This window comes from Microplitis mediator, chromosome 4 (assembly GCF_029852145.1).
Source record: "Microplitis mediator isolate UGA2020A chromosome 4, iyMicMedi2.1, whole genome shotgun sequence".
Classification (NCBI taxonomy): Eukaryota; Metazoa; Arthropoda; class Insecta; order Hymenoptera; family Braconidae; genus Microplitis; species Microplitis mediator.
In genome coordinates, this window is record NC_079972.1 from 12,907,469 (window position 1) to 12,920,681 (window position 13,213).

The window sequence follows — 13,213 nt, forward strand, 5'->3', positions numbered from 1 at the left end:
ATAAAGACGTATCGATTAAATCATCAATTGTACGCTGATATGAGAACTTATTTATAAATCTTGACACTTGGTCCAATGACTAATCTGCTAGTATATTATCATCATTATTAATTTAAATAAAAGTAATGATTGTAAGAGTGATCTCTGTACATACCGCCGCTCTCGCCTATTCATTCAAAAATTTTTTTTATTAGCAGTTTATAAAATAAAATTGATTGAGTGAACGATGATATATATTTAATAATTATAATATTAATATTAATAATAATAATAATAATAAAATGTTCATTGACGTCAGCAATACAATGCAATAATTGATAATTATAGACTTGAGCTTCGCGAGTATCATATTATTTATTAACATATGATATTTGTTAATTAACAATTAAAATATTTATCATAAAATTAGTGTTCTGTCGTCGATGGATAACCGATAATTTAAATATTAAATTATATTAAAATTTTTTTTCTATTATATTGTAATTATGATATTTATACATACATATAAGTTTTATTCTTATGTATATCAACTTTTATCCGGTGCAAATATACGGTGTGATGTGACAAACAATTAACTCGATTGTTATTTTTATTTTATTATTTATTATATACATGCATTTATTTATTATATGTACATACTTATGCACGTACCCGCATATATGTGACGCTTTTAACGTCTCTTTGGAATAGTTATTAAATAATTAATAATAATAAACATTTAACAAAAAAATATTATACCTAGTGATTTTAAATTTATATTTTCTCAACATAATTCGAAGGAAATAATCCTGTTTTTCCTTTTAATTTCCCGTGCCACCAGCCACCCTCGTGTTCCATCAGAACTTCAACGACGTCGCCTTCTTTGAGGCCCAGTTCGTCCAGGTCCTGAGGCTGGTAGTCGTACAGAGCTTTGACTCTGGGAAGACTTGACACTGGAGGTGGTCTCGGTGGTAATTTATTCCTATTAGCGTTGTGGAGAGTCGCCGCTAGCCTCTGGTTAGGATCCTCGTACTGATTGATATGTCCTCCAGATAATCGATTATTATTGTTATTATTATTATTAACACTATGATTATTATTACTACTTATTTTATTATTGTCTTGATTACTCGGCAGTCTTTGATTATTAATTGGATTGTAACCTGGATAAATAATGGGCTGATTTGGCGGGGCGGGGTCTGAAGGCGGTGGCGGGGCTCGAATTAAACCAACTCGTGGACCACCTGTTGGATTATTCGTCAGGATTTTACCCAGTGTCGCTGATAGAGCCGGAACTTTACCGTTGTTGTGATTATGCTGCGGTGAAGGCCGGATATTTGGTCGATTTGGAGGCAGTGTGGGTCGTAAGCCCGGTTGAGTAACGGGATTATTAACTGGTGCATTGGCAGCGGCAACTGCTGCTGGTGAGACACGAGGAGTTGGTCTGGGCTGCGACGGCATAGCCGGTCTACTTGGCCGTGTTTCTATTCTATCAGCATTGTAAATATTACCCGATCTCACTGCTCCGGCAGTGGCAGCAGTGCCAGTAGGTCGATAAGCATTACTATTGCTTTGATTAATCGAATTGTTACTGCTGTTATTATTAAATGTACCAGTACGTGCTCCAGTTGTTCTGGCGCCAGACAAACGCGATGGTCTTGATGTTGACGGCATGCCGGGTCCTATAATGACATTTAAAATTTTTCCATTTGCTTTCAACGTCTCCTCATCGCCGTAACCGGTCATTGAAAATTTAACTTGACGCGTGCCCCCACCACCCCAGCCTTCTTTTTTAACTTTAAATTCAAGACTATTACTGAAGCGTATGTTCAATGGATGTCCCAATTGTTCGAGATATTTTTTACTAAATGCTGATAAAAATTCTGTCTTGAACATCAGCTGGAGTAGACTCGCGTAGTCTTCTTTCGCGTGAATTATGACAAAGTCGTCTTGCAATGTGCTCAGTGAAACGTGACTTATTTGCTCGAAAGTGAGCTTTCTTTTGATGACTTCCTCACTTACACGATGCTGTCTTCGTGCTCCTGTATCTTTTTTATTTTTCTCTGCCCGTCCAATTAAATATAAACAATTACCAGTAAGTACTAAATCCCTACGGCACATCTTGAAACGTCGATCGTATTTTTTAACAACTTCCGCGAAAAATACTTTGTCACGACGTCCAAGGAGATTTGTAATTCCTGGTCTGCCATCTAAACCAATATAATCGCCGACAAAGTTTCTCTCCAAACTAGCGCGCCTTCGCTGTTTGTGTCCGTACAATAAATCAGTAGCCGCTTGTTTTTCAGCATCCTGTCGTTTGCGTGCGAAATATTTTTTAAATGATTTTTGAATTATGCGCGCGTAATAATTGTATTTACGATCACGAGCTTCTTCGAGCATGAACAAACTTTCTGGAGCTTTGACAAATACTTTTGTTTTGCCCAGTTGATATTGAGTCCCGTCGATTTGGATACTTGACATGATCCACTGGACACCTCGTTTCTCATCTCCTGTCCAGTATGGCCAAGTTTGCGGGGTCAGAATAGCATATCTGTGTAAAAATTTAGAAAACGGACGTCTGTAAGCGAACCCAGCTCTTCTTACTCGTATATTTTCCTTCAATCCCAAGTACTCAACTTGATGTTTAACTCTCAGCGAATCCCAATCACGCGGCTTCTTAGTCTCATTGGGTTTAATACACCGGATGTAGTGAGGCGTACACTTGATCAACTGAGCAACGAGTCGACTCGCTTGATTGCGAATTTTACTACCAGCTGTGGTTGGTCTTGACTTGAGTGTTTTAGTCTTACTATTCATTGTTAAATCTTCTTCCGGTGGGTACAATAATTGAACTAAATTATTAGTGCTACTGCGCATCAGGTCAATTAAATCAGTAAACAATACGTCCCGGTTTTTGTCACAAAATCCATCAACTGAGTAAATAACTTGGCCAGCGTAATGTAAAATTGCGAAACCATCGCTGTTAGCTTGGAAATGAGCGTGACTACTGGCAACGACGGATAATTTCTTCTGTAGGTCTCCGTCAGCGGCATCACTACCACCATGAAGAGTCGCACAAACGTCGTCAAGGACTAGGAAAATACCGGGAGGTCGTTTACCTTCCAGTAGCTCAACAACAACCGCATTATTAAAGTAGTCTATCGGTGTCCACTTTATATTTTCTGCTACATACTCCTCCTGTTAGAAGAACAACAAGCAAAACAAATTAATTAACAGGCATATATATAGTAATTACTCACAATTAAGATCTTGGTTAATTAGTTTGATAATTTACCTGCTCGGCTTTCAAGGTCAGCTCGATAAATATTTGCTGCAATTTTTCGTTCACAAAATTAATGCAAAATTGTTCGAAGCCATTCGATTCAAATATTTCAAATCCATATATATCGAGGATTGCTATTTCAAATGCATCGCCAGTTGTCATCATTGCCGAATTCACTCGCTTAACAAGATAATCAAAGAGCCGAGCGTATATGTCCTTGGCTAAAGCATCGCGGGTATAAAGTGCTTGAGCGACATTGAGAGTTACATCCACACTCTCAGACTGACTGCCCCATTTTGATTCAAATCCACGTGATATCAATTTATGTGACAGTCGTTCTGCTGATATGCCCAGTAAATATGACGGTAATTTTAGCGCTAAAATATTCAATACACAAGATTATATTTTTTCATACGAAAAATAAAAAAAAAATTAATTTTTGATATGTAAAATAAATTTCTTGCCTCTAGGATCAGCAATTTGAGAATAATTTCCGTTTTCTCTGAATTTAATTCTCCCTATATGAAGAATCCCGGCTACAAGTCGTAATATATTTGATACTTCGGTCTCTTTGATGTCCATAACACTTAGAGCTGAAACATTTCACGCTAATTAATCTTCGTCCTTTAGCTAATTATGTTAATGTATAATAATCACAGCCAATTATCAATGCGCAGCTGCGCTTATCAACATTTATTTTGGTGTCAGGATAATTATAATCAATAGAATGAAATTTTTAATCAATTGCGATAAGATTAATTGGTAGGAAAGATCTAACTGATGATAAAACCAGACTACCTTTCAAAGTTTCCTGAAAATCTTTGGCATCGCCGCTGCTTCCACGATCGCCCATACGGCAGACGTTACCATCCCAGCTCATTAAATAATCACAGCCGTCGAGTTCGTGTCTCAACCCGAATTCCGCTGCAACAAACAGCATGCTCGTATTATGAACATATATATATATATATAAATATAGACTGCTAATGGTAAGAGTGTAGCAGAGTAAAAGCAACCAGAGACAAGGGTATAAAAAAAAGAGTACATGAGAACCCCTCGCTCGTGGCCTCGACAACTTTAAAGAGACGCAGCAGAGCATCAACACACGTATCGTGTCTCTTTATGCTACTTACTTTTCATCTGCTCATTTGCTCCAGCTGTCAGTTGATAAAACACATGGAAGTTCCTCTCACCGGCATTGTGCTTGACAACTCGAGATTTCTCAAGCAGGAAGTTTGATATTTTACCTCCGATAGGCTGCCCGCCATCTCCAAATTGCATCTCAACATATTTTCCCTATTTTAAATAAATAACACGAGCCTGAGTTAATTTTTCCTCAGACATTTTCACACTTTTTAAGTCGGGTAATAAAAAATAAATAAACAGTGGAGGTTTAGCTTACAAATCGACTACTGTTGTTATTTCTAATTGTCTTGGCGTTACCAAACGCCTCGAGAAGTGGATTTGATTCCAAGATAATATCCTTAATTCTTTGTACACGTTCCCCGCCACCGCTGACCCTCGATACATAAGCCATTATGTACTTAGCAGCTACCGTCTTCCCGGCGCCTGACTCACCACTGTGTTAAGATTAAATCAATGAGAACAAAAAATTATTTACTAGGAAATACAGAATGTGGAAAAAAATGATATAAAGAGAGGTCTCGTCACAAACCTTATGATGACGCATTGACTCTCGACATCTATCAACATGTTGCGGTACATTTCATCTGCCAGTCCATATATATGCGGTGGATTTTCATACGGTGCCTGTTATGAAGAATATTAATTACGTATAATTTTAAATACCAAGAATTAATTATTAACTTTGGTTTCATAGAATATAGGGGAGGACAAAACGGGTCACTTAAGAAAATACCCAATTTTTGGGGACTCAATACGTAAATCTTTTATTTTTTTTTATATTCAAAGTGAATAGAAAAATTTTCAGCTGCAGTTAAAAAAAAATTCATTTTTCGCGGGTAAAAATTTTTCATAATTTTTTATCATAACTAAGGACAAGATTTTTGCCTTAACTTCGAAATGAATGGTTCAAATCTTTAATATTACAAAAGTTGTAGGAAATTTTATTTTCTAAAGAAAATGTTTCTTATGATTTTTTTATACGATCAATATTTTAACCGCAATTTCAAAATTAAGGTTTTCATAATTAAAAAAAATTTTAATAGTTCATTATGAATCTCAATTTTGGAATTACGGTGAAAATATTGATCGTATAAAAAAATCATAAAAGACATTTTCTCTAGAAAATAAAATTTCCTACAACTTTTATTTGAAGAATTTTTTTATACGACTACCATTTCCACTGTAATTCCAAAATTTGTAACCATTAATTATTAACTGTTATTTTTAAATAAAATCAAAAATCTTGGTCCCAACCATAACAAAAGTCATTAACATTTTTCGACTGCTTAATCGTATTTACAAAAGTGATTTTTTGGGTATTCCCCCTCTACACCGTTTTGCCCCTACCTCCTCTATACATTTAGTGATAAATAACTTACAGCTCCCTGATAAATTTGAACTTCTTTCTCGCCAAAGTACGGCATTTGTTTGAATGGATTAATGGACACCAAGACTGGGCCGATGCAGGTCTAATTATTATAATTTTATCATAACATTAAGGAAAGTGTTAAGTATGTAGGTGCAGTGGTGTATAATTGACAATAAAGTATGTGTGATGTAATATAATGGCACAAGAGGCTTCGTCGAGGTCAGGAGAGTTGTAAAAAAAATCATATAGAATTATAGGATGAGAGTTTCTCACACTCAATCCTATCCTATGAATGTTGAATTAGCATGCAGGCTCTACAATAATAATGATGATGATAAAAAAGGTGGATAGAGCGAATAGAGTAAGTAGAAAAGGAAGAGTACAAGTAATTCGTTAATGAAAGGATACATATATATAGTCATCCATATATCTCTTGCGTAAATTATCCATGATCGCATCCTCAGTGATCTTAGGAAGCAGCACCATGTCATCGACCCCGGATACTTTGACATTTTGACTCTGCCAATGATGAATGACCTGACAAAAAATATATTTTATGATTATGTAATTTAGTACAAGTGCATAATATCATATGGAGAAATTTAATTCTAAATTCTAGCAGAAAATGAACCAATCACTCTCGCTCTTGTTCCGAGGCAATTTAAATGGGAGTGTCGAGGCTCGAGAAGTGCTTCCGGTCATGAAACTCATGACCGCGCAACGACCAGAGGGCTCTTTACATACTCATATTTACGTTTTTATTTTATTTTTAATTCTCTTTCTTTATTTCTTTTGTAAATGTTCACTCGCCATCAAAGAATCCAGGACGTTGTCCGGATTACGTGTCAAGTATTGTTGTGACCGATCAAAAGTGAGAAAGAAATGGAAATGGAAATGGAAATAAAAGTCTATAGTAGTCAAATAAAATGTTGGCTGAGTAGAAAATAATGACATTTCCGTTTTATTTATAGACGACTCTACTCTTTTAGTTGCTGTCGTTGGAAATGTTAACCAGAGAATGTATAACGGTAATTAATGAGCTTTGATGTTACATTAAAGGAATCCATTGTCACATACTGATTTAAATGCTTGATACACGCGTTTTGATTCCGCGAGTTAGCCTTCACGTGTCCAACTAAACAGATAAGGAAAGGCGGTTTTTTTATGATGATTCATTTTTCAAGGGAATATATTCCATAAATATTATTTTCTTTGTCATCATTATTCTTATTGTTCCTAAGACCTCTTCATAACTTCATGACTTTTTTTTAATTTAAGTAATTACTTAAAAAATTACTTAACGATATCGTGTCTTTAAATGATTTTTAATTGATTTAAAATAACCTTCATATTATCGATGGATCGCTAATGGATTATTTCCAATTACGATTATTGGTTTTATTGTTATATATGTATATATATAATTTGTCATCAATTTATACAAAAATAAATTGGTTATCAGTGATTAAATTTTACGAGTTAAACGTGAGTGTGAAGTAGCTGACGATTGTAAATTTTCAAAATTTTGAAATAAGTGAATTAAATAAAAATCTAGTAAAATTAAAAAAATTCACATCTACTCTCTAAACATGAATAAGTGAATATTTACTAATTCAAAGTGCAAATCGAACCACTTTTTAGAATTAGTGGTTCGATTGGCACTCCGAATTAGTGAATATTCACTTATTTCACTTATTCATGTTTAGAGAGTATAGATTTTAAAAATAAGTATGTGCATTTTTTTTATTTTTATATTTTTATTTATTTACTTCGTTTATTTTTAATTAAAAATTTGTCCATGTCTGCTACATTCACATGATAGTAAAGTTAGCGGGCATCTAACAATTTTAAACTTTTGAAATGTTTACAAAATAAAAATAAAAAAATGCATGCTTAGAGAATTGAAAATTCAGTACGTGCATTTTTTAAAAATTTTATTATTGTAATTATTTAATTTTTTTATATGTAATTTAAAAATTGTCGTATGTCTGCTACATTTACACTCATTAAATTCACACTCATGGTTCAACAAAATAATCAATAATTTTTTAAACGTAAAACTAAAACCGAAGTATTAAACGAGTGTGAATGTAGCAGACAGAAAAATTTAAAATTATAAATAAATAGAGGAAATAATTTACAAAATAATATTTTTTAAATGCGCGTTTTTTAAAATTTCATTTCATTAATTATTTACTCTATTTATTTGTAGCTTTAAATTTGTCTGATGTCTGCTACATTCACACTCATAGTATTAAATAAATTTGAAAGTGTCGAAGACAAATTTATTTAAAAAATAAATAAGATAAAAGTAATGGTGATGCTAACGGTGAATCATCTGGAATTTTAGCTGCATTGAATTTTAAACTACAAAACAAAAGATTTCTTTTTAAAACTCATTGTAAATATTTTTGTCGTGTCCTAAATAACAAAATGAAAAATTAGTGTAGCATTTGAATGTAGATGATTGTAAAATGTTGTTATATTATTGATTTATTAAACAAACCGGGCCAGTAATGAGCTTGATTATTCGGTCGAGTAAATAGAGCGGTTACAAAACCAAGAGACATTACATTGTCATTCTCGTTTTACTTGTTTCGCATTGACGAGCATCATAATCATAAGCGGGATTGTATCAACAGTAAACATGACAACTTGTAAGGTTTCTAATAAATTACCATCAGTATTTTTATTGCACATTTCCACTTGCCTTGGCTAATTTCATATTTTTAAACTCCTTGTTTATTTTAAATAAATATCGTACCGTCATATCATGTCGTACCTGTTACTAAAAAACCGGACATTGAATATCTAACCTGTTTACAATCTAATCTTCAAACTGATATCACTCATAATCGGAATTTCCAATTTCGTGTTACATAAATAATTTTAAATATTTTAAAAAACTCAAATTACCTGCCCTCTTATAATTGAATTTTTTTAAAAACGATAAATTCAAAAAATTGCACCGATAGTTTTTTAAATTTTCTACATGTGTATTTTTTAAAGTCAAATTATTTAAAAAAAATTCGAAAATTGTTGTCTGCTAACCAGGATCACTAAAAAATTCATGGGTGCGAATGTATGACAAGTGTAAATTTTTTAAATTTTTAAATAAATAAAATGTAAGTAGAATAAAAATTTAAAAATGCGGCTTAAATTAATGAAAAATTAGTGCGCCAATTTTTAAAAATTTTATTGTTTCAATAAATTAATTTATTTATTTAAAATTTTAAAACTCTGATGTCTACTACATTTACTCATAAAAAAATATTTGAAGTTAAAATAAAGATAAAAAATAAAAATTACTCACCATTATTGCAGTATAAAAAATCCGTTTAACAAGTAAAGTATTCCAAGAAAAATAAATCACTAAATAGTCATAAATAATTAAAAATGTCGTCACCAATAAACAAAACTCTTTAACCGCTTGACCTGGTTATGCTGATACAGGAGACAAAACATCATCAAGTAAAATAATTAAAATAAATAGCGTATGAAAGATCTGTCAAAAATGCAATAGCTGGTTGGTTAAATATTTATAAAATAGTGAACACGAGTTTAAAAGTCAACTTTTATGGGTTTAGTTAAATAATTGTATTAGTTTAGTAGAGTAATGACTAATCAAGCTGAAGCAAACTCCTAAGCTACACTAGTCAGCTTCAGCTAGTCACTGACTCGCGTGTTAAATGACTCAGACATGGAGTGTACACTACTATACACTCTACACTAGATAATAAAGTGCCAGTCTGGGTCTGACGCTGACGAACTTTGCTACCGTAGCACGAGCTTACACCAACACGACACACGAGTGCACTGAAGCACACGAGAAACCAGCACCGAGTACCGAGTCACCGAGTGAATAAAACAGTGAACGCCAGGGACGTGCTGATACCACTGTCTTTTTTTTTTACTCTTACTGCTCCCACCTCTACCTCACAGCCTTCTTTTATTCCCGCCAAATCCTTTCCCCCTCTTGGGAGGCAGATACACGCAACTATACGAAGTTATTTAATTCAAACTTCTTTGAATACTTGTTCATTTATACGTGACCTGTATGACCTTATAAACTCTATTATGACCTCGATATATTTCTGTCATCTTTGGATGATAAATTATTACCTGGCAGGGCAAGTTCACTAACTTTTAAATTCATGATACTGAAATTAGCCAATTATTTTGGATTTTTTAAAAAATGATAAATTATAAAAAAAAATTGCACTTAGTTTTTTAAATTTTCTACATGTGCATTTTTTTTTTGTTTTTAAATCAAATTGTTGAAAAAAAATTCAAAAATTGGTAATAGTCTGCTAACTTCAGGGTCATTTGAATTATGATACTGAAGTTAGCCGACGTATAATAATTTTTGAGTTTTTGAAAAATGATAAATTTAAAAAAAAAGAAAATATTTAAAAAATTCCACCTGTAGTTTTTTTAATTTTCTACATGTGGATATTTTTATTTTATTTTTTTGCAATTGATTTGTTGAAAAACAAAAATTCAAAAATTTTTAATTGTCTGCTAACTTCAGGATCATTTTGAATTCGCTAATTATTTTGTTTGTTTATATATATTTGTATTTTTAAAATGAGTAAATTAATTTTTTATATGTGGATATATTTTTCCAGGTGTTAAATATATGACGATATTTATAAATCAGTAATAAATTTGATTTGTATGGAAAAGTAAATTATAGTGAGTGACAATGACAGTGAAAGCAGCAGATAACTGACAGTTTTGATGTTTTTAAATATCAATTTAAATTTTAATAGAGAAAATTAATAAGATGGTGTTTTTTAAATTATTACGTGCATATTTATTTCTAATGGTATGTAATTCTTTTTTTATTTAAAATATTCAGGAGTTTGCTATTTTTATTTTTATGAATAGAAAGAGTCCGAATTTTTTTTTCATAAATTAGTTGCAGACTTTTTATTTAGAAAAAAAATTAGTTTTAAGCATGAATACTAAAATTTTGGAAAGTTCTTATTATGAATTGAATTTTTTTTTTTGCTAATTACGCGCAAGTATCGCTACGCCTTTTTATGGATAAAAAAACGAAGAACTGACAGATCTTGAACTTTTTTTTTTAAATTCTTCTATTTAAAATTTTTTATTTGAATGTTGAAAAAAATCACATTTTCAAAGTTTTCCTGAAAATTCATAAAAAATACTTATGCACAATATGATACTGAAATCAGCCGACGTTTAATGATTTTTTTTCAAAACGATAAATTATAAAAAAAAAAAAAGGCCATTCGGCAGCCGAAATGGAAGGTAGATTTTCCAATTAATCTATATAAAAAGTTTCATACATACATATCTTGTGATACGTGTTAGTGTATAGTCATGATATGAAATTAGGCTCGTTTTCTAAGAGTGAGTGTAAAAAAAGATAACGACTATTTTCGATAGAGAACTTTAGATAGTTGATTTGACAAAACATTATATAGGTAATGTAGTAAACTAACCTTCACGTAAACAAAGTATAGAAATTTTAATTAGTATGAGATCATAATTGTAATTACTATTACGACGGAAAGATCAGTTATAATTATAGGACGTACAGGTACGATTGAAAGAGCATAAGTAATAAAAGAAATACTTTTAAAATATAAAATAGCTGTGAAATTTACAGGTTATTTTGTGCACAATAAAATACAACTGACGGAACCGGATTATAATGGGAAATTCATAAGTTATGTGGAATGAAACCCATATTTTCAACATTTCTTGATTCCATTAAAATTTTCAAGGCCATCAAATTATAGGATGAAATGGTCGAAATATAAAGTCTAAGGTCATAAATTAAAGCTTATTAGACAAGCTTTCAGATACTTTTTACGGAAATTGTCTATGGGTATTAGTTTTAAAATTATATGAACTTGAATGTGGAAAAAAATTGATTTTTTCAAAAAATCATGGAAATTTAAAAAAGCCATAACTTCTAAACTAATCAACCGATTTTGCCCATCTTCGAACTTAACCGTGATAATCGCCCATAGAATAAGTGTGAAAAATTTCATTAAGATCTGATAAGAATTGTAGCCGTAATCGTGTCCTCAAAACTGCGTTATATCCCATATATATATATATATATATATATATATATATACATACATATATAAATTTTTTAACGGATGGTATTTTTGAACTCTACTCAACTAATTATGATAGTTTATGACGAAATTCCTTGAAAAATCGACCATGAGGACAAATACAATAGTTAGATTTTAGAAAAATCTACCTAAAAAGTATTTGAAAAAATTGCATCTGTAGTTTCTTTATTTTCTACAAGTGCATACGTTCAGTTTTTTTTTTTGTAATCAATTTGTTGAAAAAAAATTCAAAAATTGTTAATTGTCTTCTAGCTTTAGGATCATTTGCACAATTACCTTTTTTTTTTTATTTTTACAAAAAAATCTTCATATATTTGCTGTTTCCAGTGTCATAAATCCTGATGGTTATCAAAATTAATAAAATTGTTTTCTAAATATCACCTTTATAATTAAAAAATTTTGAAAACGTAGATTATGATTTTGTGATAAAGAAATATTTCTCCAAAATTTCATCAAACGAAAATAAATTAAATTTTTATCCCACAAAGATTGACTGAACTGGCTCATATTTTATTGCCACAAATTTTTTTATATACAATATACATATGTAATTATTACAAGAACTATGCCGACTTGTCTCAGTTGTTCTCAATGACGACATCGAAAAAGTATAAGAATATACATAGTTACAAGTATGAGAATAAATGAAAAGAATAGAATGTATGATATACATACAGTATATCAGTTAATTATGCAGATGGTACAAGGCAGATAGGATGGCACTGAAGACTGAGAGCTAGACTTGGTTGGGTACTAGAACCTAGAGACAATTGTTGAGTAGTCGCAAGTGTCGGATGTAGACAAACTACTAACTAGATACTTGAAGGGTCAGGTGCTCTATCGATTAAAAACTGCTGGACAGTCGATGCCCCCTTGGTCTACATATAAAAAACTATAAAAGGATTCCCGGTATATCTAATTATAGTCTGACGTAGGATTAATGCGGTCATTAAGAGCTGATGGGCAGGAAAATGCTTTTAGTTTTTATTTTCGAGGGAAGATTTTTCAAAATACTGATAGCAATCCAGTTGTTTTCGTTTTTCAAATAATTTCTCAGCGGGAAGCTTTTATTACTTTTTAAGCTTTTATGACTTGGGTATAAAGTTAATTGGGGAGTTTATTGTTGTAGATTACAGATAACTTTTTATTATTGTGAGCTATAATTAATCGATCGACCTCCTGCAGAGATAGGAAATAATCTTAACTTGTGATTTCGGTAATCGTCATAGATAATTCACGCCCATATTCAATACTTTTGCTGAGTCATTGAATTTGGGGATTTTATTTGAAGATTTATTTATTATTTATAAATTAACA

The 13,213-nt window shown here is 31.6% G+C and overlaps 1 protein-coding gene across 1 annotated transcript; it reads right to left on the minus strand.

Moving 5' to 3' along the window:
- Positions 1–216: 216 nt before the first annotated feature.
- LOC130667133 (unconventional myosin-If-like) lies at positions 217–9,216 on the minus strand. The gene is made up of 10 exons (XM_057468619.1): positions 9,091–9,216; positions 6,186–6,314; positions 5,788–5,877; positions 4,938–5,032; positions 4,665–4,842; positions 4,396–4,558; positions 4,061–4,186; positions 3,727–3,855; positions 3,275–3,639; positions 217–3,177 (listed from the first exon to the last, which is right to left on the minus strand). Exons 1-10 carry the CDS (start codon positions 9,091–9,093, stop codon positions 754–756), a joined length of 3,702 nt encoding a protein of 1,233 aa, XP_057324602.1. The 5' UTR covers positions 9,094–9,216; the 3' UTR covers positions 217–753.
- Between the last annotated feature and the right edge of the window lie 3,997 nt (positions 9,217–13,213).

Coding starts and splice junctions, on each gene's coding strand:
- LOC130667133 (XM_057468619.1), bottom strand. Junction 4,843..4,937: donor AGTCAATGCGTCATCATAAG/GTTTGTGACGAG, acceptor ATCTTAACACAG/TGGTGAGTCAGGCGCCGGGA. Junction 3,178..3,274: donor TGACCTTGAAAGCCGAGCAG/GTAAATTATCAA, acceptor TTCTTCTAACAG/GAGGAGTATGTAGCAGAAAA.